The 16320-nt window shown below is 39.9% G+C and overlaps 1 protein-coding gene across 6 annotated transcripts; it reads left to right on the top strand.

The window, feature by feature from the left end:
• Positions 1–4490: 4490 nt before the first annotated feature.
• On the top strand, positions 4491–15967 carry psip1a (PC4 and SFRS1 interacting protein 1a). 6 transcript variants are annotated; one of them, XM_020101342.2, is made up of 17 exons: positions 4650–4777; positions 5221–5300; positions 5800–5876; positions 6452–6590; positions 7399–7488; positions 7779–7901; positions 8811–8870; positions 8961–9021; positions 9576–9669; positions 9977–10160; positions 10282–10361; positions 10570–10625; positions 11382–11452; positions 11682–11783; positions 12097–12298; positions 13103–13193; positions 15228–15967. In XM_020101342.2, the coding sequence occupies exons 2-17, from the start codon at positions 5229–5231 to the stop codon at positions 15256–15258; spliced, it is 1533 nt and encodes a 510-aa protein (XP_019956901.2). In that variant the 5' UTR covers positions 4650–4777; positions 5221–5228; the 3' UTR covers positions 15259–15967. The 6 variants fall into 6 exon arrangements, with proteins under 6 accessions (XP_019956904.2, XP_019956901.2, XP_069386494.1 ...); XM_020101344.2 differs by having other exon boundaries at positions 4766–4985; XM_020101343.2 differs by lacking the exon at positions 4650–4777 and adding an exon at positions 4787–4862.
• Positions 15968–16320: the final 353 nt, after the last annotated feature.

The raw sequence follows: 16320 nt of genomic DNA on the forward strand, positions 1-16320 counted from the left end.
AGCCTTGGGCCCCGGCCTGGACCTCTCCATCACTTCACCCCCTCCCCTGTCCTCGTGTAGTACCGTGCCAGTGTGGTCACTTTACTGCTGAGAGGACTGCTCCTGTCTTGTTATCCCCACATCACGGCCTGTCGAGAGGAAGGAGGGATGGAGGGGGTGGAAGGAGGCATCTGCACTGCTCCCACAAAGCGGCGACTGTTGGAACGCTGACAGAAGCATCTGTCATCCCCTGCTTTCACACACTCACCTGCTGTCCGAGGGCCGCACTCGTACTGTCTCCCCCCTTTTGCTCCCTCCCACTTTCTCTCCTCCCTCTCTGAGGTTTTCTTGGTGGTTGTGTGAAGCTCTTGGACGCCTCCTGTAGAAATCACACACACTGTACTTTCTCCCACATTCACCATCAGTGAATTACAGCTGTCAGTGCCGGGTCTACAGAAACAAACATGCATATCTCTATTAAATACAAGATTTATGCTGCTGAATTTATTTGATTTTTTAGGTTTGAATTAATTTTCAACAAAAAGGTTAAAACATTCTCATTCAGCTTTTTCACAGGATTTATTTTATGACAATTGTCTGTAAATATCATGTGAAGAGGAATATTTTACTTTACTCTCCTTTTCCAATTCTGTGCTACATTAACAAATACTGCAGTAGTGTTAATGAATGTACTGACCTGTCTTGTGACTACTTTATCATTCTCCAGTGGCACCCCCGTCCATTCCCCGAACATGCTGAAGGTTTGCCAGCAGAAAGGGGAAAGATGCCAATCTATGTGTATGACACACACACACACACACACACACACGCTCAAGGACACCATCGCTCATTCAGGTCGAGGGAAGGTGCCCTTCAGATGATGCCACACAGGAGTTAGTGTGTAAAAGAAAAAAACAAATCATTGATTCTGCACAAAGTCTGAAGAAGAAAATCCTTCATCCATTTTCATCATTACTCTCATTCAGACTGAGATATATCAGAAGATGTTTCTGGGGAGGAGGTTTCTTTCATTTTTTACAGGTTAAAAAAATTCTTATTTTTCTTATATTTATATTTATTTTATTCTTATTCCGAAAGCAGTTTTATTTAAAAAATGATTCTTATACAGACTGTAAAGCCCCCTTGTGGCCTATTTGTGATTTGGGGCTATATTTTCATAATGCAGAAACCCCCCTAAGTACCATACTCTTACATATGAAATAAAAGTTATTTTCATTATCAATTTACTGATCATGTTTGACAAACTAATGCCTCAAATCTCTGCACTGAAGGGGCTGAAACTAGTATTTGACATTTTAACTCATGTGTAAATAGCATTTTAATAGCTGGTCAAGGTGTAAGTAATTAGCTATTCTATATATAGTATTTTATAGTATATATAGTATTTTATAGTATATATAGTATTTTTCTGGCTAATTTAATTTACAACAATTTTTTTCAGATACGCTGAATGTTTAAAAATATATCTGAAACTGTAAAATACCTTATAACAGAAACTGTAGTGGAGTATAAGTGCTGCACTTCCCCTGGGGAGTAGAAGTATAACATTGTATGAATCTGAAATATTCAAGTAAAGTAAAAGTACCTCAAAACTGTAGTATTGCAGATACATTTCTTAGGTACCCCCACTGCTATACACACAAGCTAAATAAGCTCATGACAGAGACATATGCATGAATTTCATTGCGATCAGTGAATTATTCTCTGAGAAGTAATCGAAACTGTTGAAAAAGTCGTCTCAGTGTGAACGAAGACAGAATGTGGATCCATCCATCCCACAAACTAACCACATTTTAAAAGAACCATTACACCATCTCTCCACCAAGTTTCCTGATAATCCATTTAGTAGTTTACAAAAAACAAACCAACAGATACAAACAGACGGGAGTGAGTGTGTGTGTGTGGCGAGGTGATTTTGAGTGGCACAGGTCTTATATAAAGCAGCCTCCCACAGCAGGTGAGCGAGGACACTGCAAAGAAGAAAGGCAGCTTAACAAATGAGCAAGGAAGGATAGCAGGACTCTGTGGCCCTCGGAGATAGAGTGGGCCGGATGTTCTGCCAACATATCGTCTGCCAGGGTGAAGGATACACACACACACACACACACACACTCATCACACACACACACACACACACACACACTGTCATTTCTCTGTAGCTCCATCCCCGGCCTCTGTTAGAGCCGTGTGTCTGAGCAGGAACCCCACCAAGCTGGCTGGGGTCCAACACCAAGGTCTCTCACCTCGCAGGCTGGGCAGGGGGCCGGGTAGATCTGGTGAGTTATTCCTGGGTTCCACTTCTCTCTTCTCCTCTTGTTGAGTCCACCCTCCTCCGGCCCATCCTGGCCTCCTCTTCTCCCCTATCCCCCTCTCTGGGACCCTGTGGCTGATGAGCCTGTCCTTCAACCATCAGCATCTTCTATTGTCTGTAACACACACACACACATACACACACACACACACACACACACACACACACACACACATTGGACAAGAGCTTCCTTGTGTAGCTGTGTGGCCAATGTTGAGGTCACCTTCACACACCTTCATGTACATCTACAGTGTTTTATCTATATAAATCACTTCAGAACCTGTATATGCAAAGATTTACACTTTCCTGTGTTTATATCATTGTAAATTTATTATCTCTTGGTGTTGGATTGTTGGTTTGACAAAATGTGGGATTTTACCGCATCAGCTTATGATTTATGAAATAATTTTTGGCATTTTTCAGACATTTAAGACTAAATGAGTCTCAATATCAGATTAATCGTCAATTAAATGAGACTAGAATTTAAAATGATTTTGTGCGGACAACAAAAGGTTAGATTGAATGAGATGACACAGTAGAGTGGATCAGATATTGTGAGGATTGCCACAGATCTAACTGAAGATATGCACAAGAAAAATACATACAATGAAAAGCAGCTAAAACAAAGTGGAAACTGCAAATCATCATGTGCCTACACTTCATGTGTAAAGTCTGATTTTGCCACTAGAGGTCACTGAATGACAATGAAACAGAGTCAGGAAATCAGAGGAAGCGTAAGACTTCAGAAGATTCAGATATTTTTTAAGAGCAGTTGTAGAAAATATCTATATATAAATTATATATACTATGAACTTTACCTCTGAATATCTATGTAACTTCCTGATGAATTGGACTTGACATCAAATGTTGATGTACTGTTACTTGATAGAACAGTGAATTAAAATAATTGTTAAAACTTCACATTTCCTTGTGGGCAGTTTTTCATGCTCACAAATATATTCTTACTTTAATCCCTGTTTTTAGTTCTTTTTTTTTAAATTTGAAGTAAGGGTGGTCTAAGTTTAAAAAGTCTATAGGTTTACTTTCCACAGATACTTTTAGTGCATTTCAGGAACCTGTACTTTTATACTTTTACTTGAGTAAAAAGGTTGAATCAGTAATTTTTACTGCCTTTCAACACAATTATCTATACTTCTACTTGAGTAAAGAATGTGTGTACTTTTACAACATATGTATATAAACCAAATCTATCTGGATGTGAGAAGATATCATTTGGGGTGAACAGACCTTTGAAAGATAAATACAAACATGTTTTTGCTGACCTCTAGTGGTTGAAGCTCCTACCTTGCAGCAGTAGTGTCTTAGACTGCACATAAATATAATAAATACATATAATGTAAATATTTATATATTAACTTGTCAGCCCAGATTCGGTTTTTAGTTTCTGTATTTTTGTATTTATTTCATTTTCATCAACTCAAAATTCACCCTGACCTACTAAGATGCAGGATTTCATTATAGTTGCTTTCATAACTAATGATCATACTGTCGTGCATTTTTATATTTTCATATATATTATGATAGAATTACTATACAATGCTGAAACTATATTATTATTTAATGTCAGAATCAAGACATTTAAAAGTGTAATTCAGTCATTTATAAATTATACACATTAATTCAGCAGTAACATTAATCAAAACATATCAGATAAGACAACTTCTATCTACACTATGAGTATGTTTTAATTTTGCAGATTATACTAACATACTTTTCCTTAAGTGAGGTTTCGAATGAAGGACTTTTTACTTGTAGAGCAGTATTGCTAAAGTTTACTTTTACTTTTACTTAAGTAAAGGATGTGAATACTTCTACCACCACTGTTCAAATCTAAATCCAGATGTTAGAATAAAGGATGACGCACCCTGCGTCACATAGATATGAGGAGCAGCTGCAGACCTACCACTCTGATCGATTTTTTTAAGAAACAGAAAAAAATGTGTGAGCGATGCATTAGTACCAAAAAAAAACTGCTTCAAATATAGACATTTTTACAAAAAATATTGTTTTTGTCATTTGCGCATTTGTTGTGGGGGTGTGCCCGCCCCAATCAGTTCCTATGGCAACGGCTACATGCGTGGCTAAATATATTTAAGTGTAGGGTGAGTGTGCGCATGCGTGGAAGTTGACGCCCACTTTTTTTATGCAGGCGAAGGCCAACATAGACGATCTATGTAGCGGCGAGATGCTCAGTCTGGTTACTTTCGCGAATATATTTACCTCATAATTTTTTTAATCTTTCTATAGCCATGCAGTGTTTGAGTGTTGAATTGTTTGTGAGATGAGTATGATGATATTCTGTTTGAATAAAATCAAACACAAGAAACGATATTAATTAATATAGATAACCCCCCTGTGTCAAGAAATGGTACAGTCCGTTGACGTCCTGCGCGGGAGCGGAAAACGTGCGTCCGACTGTGCGGAAAAGGAATCGTGTGTTTTCTGGTAAAAACGTGTCGATGAATATTTTTCTGGTTCTTTGTCGGTTCTGTGTCACATCAGCAGTGATCGGAGGGTTGTTGTGCTTTGTGTTAGTTCTTCCAGCTGTTAGCGACGTGTGTGTGTGTGTGTGTGCGTGTGTGTGGAGCCTGTGCTCTCTTCTTGGTCACGATGGTTAACTCGGTGTGTGTGTGTCGGTGTCGGTGACATCAGGGTGAGACACTGTGCTCAGCAGTATCAGTTGTGTTGAATGAACCATGACTGTCATGTTTGAATCATAGAGTTTGAATGAACCTAGATGATGGAGGTGGTCAGGGGGAGGGGCACTGCATGTTTCTCATCCTGTGTGTGTGTGTGTGTGTGTGTGAGTGTGAGTGAGTGAGTGAGAATCTTGTCTTTTATCTTGTCTTTTATCTTGTCTTTTATCTTGTCTCTCTTTTCTCCTCCAGTTGCAGAAATGGCTCGAGATTGGAAACCAGGTGATCTGATCTTTGCCAAGATGAAGGGTTACCCTCACTGGCCTGCGAGGGTAAGTCTGCAGCTCGTTCACAGGTCAAATCCAATCATAGCACATCTGCTTAGTCGAAATCAATCTGGAGCGATATTCGATTAATCAAGAGTCACATCTAATGATGAGTTTCAGTGTTAGTTTGTCCAGTTCAGACTACTGAAACAACATGGCTGCCTCCATAAAGAGGACTAGATCCAGATGTAAATATAAAGGGCCATTCTAAAGTAAAGACAACAAACATTTTTAAGATTTAGATGAACACACCAGTAAAAAAACATATAGGATTGTTTTGTATTCAATTTCTGCCAATAGATCCCTTACACCTAAATCTTACACACTGAACATTTAATCGAATTATGGTCAATATTTTTCAATTCTTTACATTGATTAATCGACACAGCTTTAAGAAGAGAATGTTTCTGCTAAAAAAAAAAAAACCTTAAACAACAACTCCGATCAATGTTTATCTGTGTTTAAGGCTGTAAGACAATAACTTTGTTTCTCGTCTCTGTGGCAGATCGATGAAGTCCCAGACGGAGCTGTGAAGCCGTCCAACATCAAGTTCCCCATCTTCTTCTTTGGCACCCATGAAACGTCAGTACACTTCATCTCCTGTGGTTGAGGAGTTTTCATTTTATCTGATCAGGAGAAGTAGTTTTTAATCTGTTGATTATAGATGGGTCAGGAAACATCGAGTGAAACTAATAAAAATTACCATGTCGCCGTTTAAAAAAGTGAAAAATTGTCATTTATGTATTAAATTAGAGTTTTCTACGTGGTATTTTACACATAACCTGCTTCTACCACAGACATCCATGAGAAAGTAAAGATAAATCACCAGAATTCTGTCTCATCTTGATGCATGTGAATGTCTGAGACTACACAAATAATTAAGCACTGAGTCGTTCTATGGAGGCTGAGGAAGTTTTGTTAAATGTTAAATGAACACATTCATATGAGTTCTTTCTGATTTGTCTCTTCAGCTGTTGTCGTGGCCTTTTGAATGTGTTTCTTTAACTCCATCAATGTTTGATGACCGTCTGAATAGAGTTACCTGTCTCTTCTGTCTGTGTGCAGCTCCGCTGTCTCGCAGTAAACACGCTACATTTTTAATGCCTCCGAAAGTATTAAATGGACAAACACCCTCAAAATGATCTTCCCTCCAACAGAGCCTTCCTCGGCCCGAAAGACGTCTTCCCCTACCAGCCCAACAAAGAGAAGTATGCCAAGCCCAACAAGAGGAAAGGCTTCAATGAAGGATTGTGGGAGATTGAGAACAACCCAAAAGTTGAGCTCACTGCGCCCAAGGTTTGTCTGCTTCCTCTTTGTTTCCACCAAAAACAGTTTTTGATATTCATCCCCCGGACGTCAGTCTTAAGCTCGGCTGCAGCTCAGATGTGGATTTACGTCCCTGATTTGTTTTTATTTTGAGACGATTTGTGGATTTTGTTTTTGCTTTTATCACCACTTTCTGACACAGGGTTTTTTCCCCTGAATATCTGAAGGTAACCAAAGAGATTTTTTTGGACGATTATTTTCAGCTGCTTGGGAGAAGCTGGGGTAAAAGAACTTGACTGTTTGATAAAGAAGCAGTTTTCTGACACAAACTCCAGAGAATGTCTGCAGAATTGAGTCTGGACTTTCTCCAGAGTTCACAACATCACAGAAATCTCTGGAGCGCTCAGGTGAGGGGTGGCGGAGCAGGCAGAGACATTTGTATTGTAATATTAATATTTTATTGCCGTCTGCCCTGATCACCAAAAGCTCTCTTGACATCTTCATCTGCGTCTTCTATGTGTGTCTCAGCTTTTTCATCCTGAGATGTTTGCATCCTTTTTGTTTTTTCATTTTTGCATCTGTTGCAAGTTTGAAACGTCATCAACACACCCACATGTGGAACCTCTGGAGGATCTCCAGGCTCATTTGGACAGTGTCAGGAGTTTATACCCAGGGGGCTGGCAGGAGAAACTCTGGAGAAAGTCCGGAGCCTCTCACTCGGACATTTGCGTTCTTACATGCAGCCCCCCTCCGGTTTTTCAGGAGACTATCTGTAGTTCAGTGTAGCTCTGAAAGCAGCCTAAATTTTTAATCAACTTTATTTTCCTCTTGTTTGAAGCCGGTTCCTCCAGGATCTTTTCCTGAGAAGGATTTAGACAGCAGCCCTGAAGGAGAGCAGGACGCTGACGACAAGGGGATCAAATCCAAAGTAGGTTTTTTTGTTTTCATATCTCAGAACTGTGTACGTGAATATGAACCCAGTCGCTTCACTGTGTTGACCTGCCAGTGGTTTGTACCTGTGTTGTCAGCTTCTTTCTTCTTTTGCTGTCTTTCTGATCTTTCTCTCTAATGTGTGTCTGCTTCTTACTGAACTACACAGCACACACATGACACTTTAAACTGATAGATTGAGAGAAGGACACACGCTACCTTCTCTCCCTTTCAAGACTGGCTTACTCCACCACACTGCGTCCTATGCTGTGTCTCGGGTGCATTCAGGTTCCAGGAAGTGAGGCTGAGCAGGAGAATGAGAATGAGGAGGAGGAGGAGGAGGAGGAGATGGAGATGGAGATGGAGGAGAAAGGGTCTCTGATGTCTGAGCAGGGTCCTCAGGACCAGGATGTACGTACTTTGCATGCTGGGATATTATAAAGCTGTGCAGGTTGTCTCATCCCCTCCCCGGTGGAAAGCATGTGACACTTGGTGGTTTCTTTGAATTGGTTTGTTTCTGTTCTGGAATTAAAACTCTTTGTCAGAGGCCACACTTCTTCTGGTGCTTGGTGTTTGGATTAAAGTGCCCGGTCTGGTTAACGCCACTGAGGTGATGAATGTTTTACAGATTGAGTGATGTGAGAAACCAGTCCCTGTGTTTCCAGTGAAATAATTAAGGTTAAATAACATCAGGTAAGATCGTGCTAGTCCACTTGAAACTGTGCTAATGTCAGTGGGACATCAAGTCTGTGTGAATAATAGGATACGTGTTTTTGTGTCTCTCTCTGTTTTACCACCTTTTCAACTTGTGCTAGCATTTTCCATTTCCTGCTTTTTCTCTTTTCTACTGTTTGCAATTTGTTGACATCACTTTATTTTTGCATGTTTTTCTTTGTGCTTTGGACCAAGGTAAGTTGTAAATCAGTTGCTGTTGCCGTGTGTTTTGTGCAGTTTGACGGGGGCTCCGTTTATTTAAGAAAATATATTTTGACTATATTTTTAACAAGTCCCAGTTAAAAAGAATAGAAAAAAAGAGCTAGAGCTGGATTTTTGGGGACTGATGCTAATACACTGTTCTATAGATTAAAAAAAAAAAAGGTGAATCTGTAAAATAAAGGTTTTAACATAAACACAAATGACACTGAAACTGGGACACAGCTTTAGTTCATGTAACACTGGCACATTGAACATTGCATCACGTTTAATACCAAGGGACTGAATACATGTAAACACCAAGATGTTATTTTGTTCTTAGTGATGTTGTTGTTTCCATCTTTTAAAAGCGGTTGTGGAAAAACTAACGAAGGTGTCACACTTTAGGGTGCTGCTCAAAAAGAACCCACAGATGTTCTTAAACCCAAGAGAGGAAGAAAGAAAAAGGTTGGTAGAAGAGTTTAATTTGTTTGCTAATTAAAAGTTTTAATATGTAGGAAACATTTTTATATATGATGGTGTTTCTTTTTCTTCCAGAGTGATGCTGATCAGGAGCCTGAAAAGGACAATGCTCCTGCCAGTCCTGTTAGTCCTTCAGGTAGACTCTGCTCCCTCCACACTTAGAATACTGTTAATGACTTTGTGCCAGGAAGGAGATGAAAGATTATTATTTATTTTATTGCGTGAGATTCACAGTGAGACAACCTTTTTCTATTTTAACTTATAATTTGACTTTATAGTTTGATCCATGTCTCACCCAGCGATATGGAGGAGGCAGGGTTTATGATGTGTACTGCAGCCATCCACAAGGGGGCGATCAACAGGATTTTGCATCACTTGGGGAGCTTACATGCTGCCATCTCTATTTACAGTCTATGTGACAAACATGTTGCACTGTAGAATTAAAGGAAATGAGCACTGTGTCAGATTTAATTTAAAAAGTGAGCGGATTTCATAGCATTTACTTCATCTAATTGCATTTATTGGATTTTTGGTGTGTGTGTGTGTGTGTGTGTGTGTGTGTGTGTGTGTGTGTGTGTGTGTGTGTGTGTGTGTGTGTGTGTGTGTGTGTGTGTGTGTGTGTGTGTGTGTGTGTGTGTGTGTGTGTGTGTGTGTGTGTGTGTGTGTGTGTGTGTGTGTGTGTGATATCAGGTGGAGAGGGACCCAAGCGAAGAGGCAGGAAGCCCAAAAGTGAGAAGATGCTTCTGCTCCAGCAGAATGACCAGCAGGGCTCAGGAAGTGAAATGTAAACACATGAATATTTTGAACACACAAAAGTCTTACACCTTTACTAAGGTTCTAAAATATTTGGCTTCTGTAAGGAAAATAATTTAATTTAAACATATTCACCTTTTTTCGAAGATGCACAGACAGAGGTGTAGACACCAAAAGCATCAAATTCCTGCTTTAAACTAAGTTTGCTCTCAACTTTCTTTCATGAAACATGTCAGTAGATATGCTTGTGGACTTTTTCCCACAGAGCAGCTTTATTTAAACTGCTTTCCATTTGTCTTGTAAGCCTCTAAGAGACATTTCTTTCTCTCTTGACTTAGGGACACTGCTGAGGCAGAGAGAAAGAGAAAGAGGACACCAGAGGACAAGTCCAAGAGCGGAGAGGAGGAGAAGAGAAAGAAGAGGGAGGACAGCAAAGGAAAGGAGGCAGAGGTGAAGGAGCCGGAAGCCAAGAAGAAGAAGCAGTCCAAGGATGACGGCTCGTCTGGCTCTGATGATGAAGAGGCAGGTGTCCGTTTGAATTCAACAGCAGTGAAACGCCGGCATTGTTTTTTTCTAAGATTGAAATGTTAAGGAAGTCCGTGTCAGGTTTTTGTTCATGTAATGTGATTTATTTTCCCTTCAGAAAAATAAAGGCAGAAAGAAACAGCAAAGCTCAGAGACGGACAAAGACGTGCGGCGGCGTAAAGCAGAGGAAATAAGAGAGTAAGTGACCGAATGAGTGAAAGTCTCCTTTAGTTTAGCAGCCGATGGCCCAAAGGTCTTAACAATTTACAATTATATAAAGAGAAAAGCTAAATGTATTGTTATTAAATATTAATTATCACCTACGTGTGCTTGTACTCTTTATGAGACAGCATTCAAACAAACTGATGAGTGGACGATAGTTATTTTGGTTATTGTTGTCTTACAGGCCAAACAAGGATGATGGGAAGAAAAATGAAGAGAAGACGGGAGTAAAGAAAAAAGGTAATAAATCACTAGTTACCAAGGAGGTCATGTTTTCATTGGCGTTTTTTTGTTGCAGCAGATCCGGATCAGCGGGTGGATACAGGAATTTTTTAGTTTTTTTTTGTTACCAGTGCCAGTTAGTTTAGTTAGTTAGTTCTAGTTTACTGTTGAAACGAAATATCACAATGACATCATTGAGATCGTTGAATGTAAGTCGAGTACCAATCAATAACGGCTCACGAAGAAAACACATCTCCTCATTTTCTATCTGAAGTCATTAACACATGAGATACAAGAGAAGATATGTTTTTAAATTTGTGGGCAAATCCTCTGACAGGTGACTTCATAACAAGCCTGTGTGGAAACATATGTCTCTCTGTATGTGGAACACATATCGTATCACATGCTGATCTCCGTCATGGCAACAACATTTATAAAATCACTTCCTCTTCCTCAAGCTGAATTACAGAGCTTTTATTTTGAAATGTTGTGAATTTGCAGTTAATTAAAAATCATTAAAACTTCTATATAAACCAGGTAGGATGAACACAAAGTTTCCTAACTGCAACATAGACTGTTTATAAAAATCTCTGCACACAAACAATTATAAAGTGACAGAATATTGTTGAACTGTGTGATGAGGAATAATTCTCTACTTCTAAATTAGTTCATCTTGATTTTTTTTAGGGTCTCGTGTCATTATTTAGTTTTATGAAAAATAGTAATGTCAGCTGAAACATTTCCATGACGACGTTGTTTTTCTCTTTCCCTCAGAACTGTCGACTGACTTGAAACTCCAGAGACTGCACAGTGAAATCAAGATTTCACTGAAAATTGACAACCCTGTAAGTAGATCATACAACATTCTACTGCTCGCAACTGTTATGAAACGATGTTTGTCTATTGACTCCTTCTGAACTGACAAAGACTTTCATCTCAGCTATTTGATCACTTGCTGTGTTTCTCTGTTTTTGTTGCTTTATGTTAATTTTTCCGATTTAGTTTCTTAATGTCACTAAATAGTTTTTCCTCCCGTCCCTGTTATCTCCTCTCATTTCCTGTCCACCTCTCCAGGATGTGAAGAAGTGCTTGGATGCATTGGATGAGATCTGCGCCCTTCAGGTCACAACCCAGCACCTGCAGAAACACAGTGAACTCATTGCCACTCTCAAAAAGGTACATTGATTCACCTAAATGTAGAACCACTAGAAAACAAACTGAATGGGATTTATTCAAAACCCACACTAGATAATGTGAGATGAGCTTTTATGTGGCTTCTCCAAAGTGATTCACTGTCTCAGAAAAGGCTTTTGACTTTGATATCTGGTGCAACAGTGTTATGGCTTTGATTAAGTCACAAGGTGTCTTAAATCTGTAGCTTTGTGTTCTGATAAACAAAATTACAGTTGTAAAGTATGAACAAATGTTTGGTGAATGATCCAACATCAGAAAAAAGACGGAAGTCCTTGATTGATTCTTCATGTTCCAGATCCGCAGGTTCAAGGCCAGTCAGGACATCATGGACAAGGCCACCATGTTGTATAACAAGTTTAAGAGCATGTTCCTGGTCGGAGAAGGCGACTGTGTGCTCAGTCAGGTCCTCAACAAGTCTTTAGCTGAACAGCGGCAGCACGAAGAGGCCAAGAAAGGAGCAATGAAGAGAGTTGAACAAGCCAAGGAGAACAACTCAGGTACCACTCATCTTGAATTCACTCGTTCATGCTGTCTCTTGTATTTAGCTGCATGTTCATAACTAAACATTAATTATAGTTAATTAGTTGGCTGATTTAATATTGCAAGATAAACAGTAAAAAAGATGTCATACACCCTGAATCAGCCACTGTGTTAGAATTCTACAGAAGAGTATTAGGGTCAAAATATTTTTTTAAGTCGAAATAATCTGAGATTGTTATTTCTCATATTGAGCGGTCAGTAGAAATTTTAAGATTAAATTTGAACTTTTAAGAATATATTGAAACTAAACCATTCATGTTTGTACATGAAGCCTCATGGTCCTTGATAATGATAATGAAGACTGTTGTATGTATGTTTCAAATGCTCATGATGCTCACAGGAAGTGTAAAAGCGATGCTTGGATGTTGATAAATCCTTTGTGCCATATGAAACCCAAGCAGAGAAAGGAGACGTTTATGTGCTGTTGGTCCGTTTCATATCCTCTCCAGGGCGATGTCATCTGTGGTTGACATTCACATTAAGTAGAAACATGGACAGTAATCGGAGATCTGCAGCCACATCCTTGCTTAATGTCTCATTTAATTGCTGCTCATACTGTACTTCCAGCCTCAGTGAAAGGTCTCTTTCTACAGCAAGGCATGACAAATGGACGGAAAATCCTATTTATCTCCTTAAGGTCTGGGGCTCGGCATGTGTCGTCACATGCCCGTGTGAGTTCTTGCATCTGCGGTGGTTTAGGTTATGCAGTTACATTTTTGCCTGACTTGAGCCTGTGTGTGTCTCCGTGCACTGCCCTAAAGACAAGATGACAAATGGTGATACGGGCCCCGAAGAGAAGAAGCAGGAGACGGAGAAGCTGCTAGAAGACGCCTCAGCGGGAGAAAATCACAGGTAGACGAACGAAAAACACACAGAAACCACAGTGTATGAACCTACAGTGAATATAGGGTGTTGTGTTTAATATTAGAAGAAGTGATAATAAATCTGAAGTAAATTACAGATGCTTAAGAAATGTAACGTAAGTACAGTAACAAAGTAAATTTACTTCGCTACGTCCTGCCAGTGTGTCGCTGATGTTTCTAACACGAGATGGATGCAAAACTGGAAGAAGACAAATATCTCAAAATGAAAAAAAGGCGCCATAAACAAAGAAGATAGCGACGGATATGTCAAATTCAGAGGACAATGAGATTTGAAAGCTTTTGGTGATTTTATTTGTCCTGCCTTCTGCTCTACCCAGTTTCCTAACCTCGGCTGAACGTTCCAGAAATGTTCCTGTTGTTGTGAATGTGCTGCGTTCTTCATATGTAAAGGGCGATCTGCAGAAAATGTCTGGACCCCATTTACCGGAGGTCACGTCTAAAGACAGCTTAATAAGGTTATGGATCCTTTACTGTCTCCCTGCGCTATCAAACCAGACATTGAGTCAAAACATAAAATACAATAAATACATGAGTGAGCCTGAGATGAAAACAACTAATCAATTTAGTTATATAACATTCACACTGTTTGAAATGTCCTAGATTCCAAAGGCGTACTTGTCAAAGACATATGCATCTCAATTCCTAAATCACAGATGACAACACACTTCACCTTCCACAGGCTCACAGGCTGTTATCTGCTCGAGCTGCCTGTGAATGAGTTTGACTGACAGCAGCATGCATGGATGTTTAGAACGCTTATGTTTGTACATTGGACCCTGCACCTCTTTCCAGAGTTCATTAATACACACTCAGCATACAACACAGGAGAGAGCTCGGAGAAAATCCTACTGGACGTCTCAAAACAGTCTTGGGGAGAGAGTTGAATTGTCGTCCCCATAATTTTCCCTGCTGCTCTACCCAGACTGAGAATTTAAGCTCTATGGACTCAATGGTTGCTCTGTAAAAAAAAATGCACATGACATTTCTATGAATAATTTTAACATTATAGTGTTTGGCAGAAAGAAGGACGGACAAAACCGGTCATTTGCTGTAGGATTCACAATCACTCTTTTGCTTCGTGATGCTTTATTGGCCCCTAAAAGTGAATAAACATTTTTTGTTTGCAGCTCCCTTTCATGTACCACATGACATAAATGTGTCTCATATGTTACGCAAGAAGAGCTGTACAAATGAAACTCCACATCAGCTGGCTCGGAGACATCCTGATTGATCGCTCTCTATTTCTCGGCTCGTTAACCAAACTCACGAAAAGAACTGAAGCGGCAATGTGTTAGTCAGGACTCAGAGAGAGAGAGAGAGAGAGAGCGCAAGTCACGACGTTAACTCTGGGCTCTGTGCCTCCTGTCGTTAAATGCAATGTCTCATTGAGGGTTTCTTAGCGGATATAAATGCGTCCTGAGGGTGTGTTCCTCATATCCTGAGGTATATTAGCATCCACCGCCCGAAATCTAAAATTGAGATTTTTGTTATTGGTGACATAAACCACATGAATACTGTTGACAATTGTTCCGAGAAGGTGATTATTAGTTATTTGTTGTAAATGTCTTTGTGAGTTTGAATGTTGTTTTCCTTCCTGAGATTCTGGTTTAACTTCCCTGTTAGTCAGTAGGTGATTTGTTGAGGGATGAAGCAGGGACGCCAACCCCGTAAAACCAAAATGACCAGGTCTATAGTGGATTGAACTAAAAGAGGTCAGAGCAGATATGTGGTCAGAGTCAGGTCAGACTCGGTAGAACTTAGGAGCAGTGCTCATGTTCACTGTAATGAAGAAACATTGTGATGTGGGTTTTGGACAGTAGAGGAGATCTATGGCAGACAGGAACCAGATTTATCAGACTGACTGCACAGGAAATGTATATTCAATTGTTGGGTCTTTTAATGGGACATACTCACACAAAGAACCATAAAATATTACCTGCTGTATCTTTAATGATCTCCCATTAAATCTACCACATTTTAAACCTGTTCATTTTCTTTGCAGTGCCCCACAAGCTCAGGAAGAGTCCACCTGAGTGTGGTCTGCTGCTGCTGCGCTCCTCTGTCCACACTGAGCTCACTCACTGGGATCTCCGTGTCCACTTCCTCCCGATGACTTATAACAAACACTGGTTTCCAGTTTGCTGACGGCTTTCTGTCGGATTTGCTGCTCTAAGGCTTCAGTGACCCTGCGACCCTGATAACGACTGACCACACGGTTTATTTTTGTACTTTGTGTTTTCTTTACCTTTCTGACTCCTTGTCTTACAATCTGCACCTGATAAACGGTGTGAAGACTGGGCACTAGTAGATCTGTAGCGCTGTAAACGTAGTACTTAATGAGTATTCTCACAGAAAACAGGTCAGCGCCATCAGGACCTTCAACCCAATAGATGTTTTTCATCGTATCGCTTTCACATTTAAATTTGGTTTGCGACATTTACAGAATCGACGGTTTAATTTCATCTTTACCTTAAGTTTTATTGAAGTACGGAGGCTTTGCTGTGGCCACAAACACCGTCACCACTTCCGCTAATATTGGCTGCATCATCACTTCAGATATACACACTGAAGATTCTGGAGTTTGCCAAAGTTTTTTTTTGCCAAGAAAATGCTTTATTCTCATCCATGTCTGTTTTAAAGTTGTTTTTTCCTTTTAACAAAGTGTAGCTGTAAATAAGAGTATTTTTGTGCCTGTCTGACGACCTTCTTCAGCCTCCATTAATAAAGTAGAACATATAGTAACACTTTTTGTCTTTAATCATGTTTTATACAGAGAACCTCACAAACATCAGCCAGTTTGATTCTCAATGAAATTTGTCTTCGGTGGTTAATGCTGTGTGAGTTGCACCTGTACTTACACCCAACAATGATGTCACAGGGTCCTGGATTACACCTTAACATCACTGCATCAGAGGGAAGAAGTTCCATCCAAGGTCAGCGACACCACGATTTCCAGTCAGTGTGACTGAAGTTAGTTTCTGCTTTCAGGGCATTTAGGATAATGTGAGGGCAAAGATTCACAGCCTAGTACTGACTACATGAGTACAACTTTGTAAAGTACTGCATCAGGTGATACCACTGTGTACTGGGCTGTT

This window comes from Paralichthys olivaceus, chromosome 8 (genome assembly GCF_024713975.1).
Source record: "Paralichthys olivaceus isolate ysfri-2021 chromosome 8, ASM2471397v2, whole genome shotgun sequence".
Taxonomy (NCBI): Eukaryota; Metazoa; Chordata; class Actinopteri; order Pleuronectiformes; family Paralichthyidae; genus Paralichthys; species Paralichthys olivaceus.

What these genes read in the sequence shown, in the direction of transcription:
- psip1a (XM_020101342.2), top strand. Translation starts at nt 5,229, where the DNA reads ATGGCTCGAGATTGGAAACCAGGTGATCTGATCTTTGCCAAGATGAAG. An exon ending in TTCTTTGGCACCCATGAAAC is followed by an intron (nt 5,877 to 6,451) that starts GTCAGTACACTT and finishes TCCCTCCAACAG; the next exon opens with AGCCTTCCTCGGCCCGAAAG. An exon ending in CACTGAAAATTGACAACCCT is followed by an intron (nt 11,453 to 11,681) that starts GTAAGTAGATCA and finishes CCACCTCTCCAG; the next exon opens with GATGTGAAGAAGTGCTTGGA.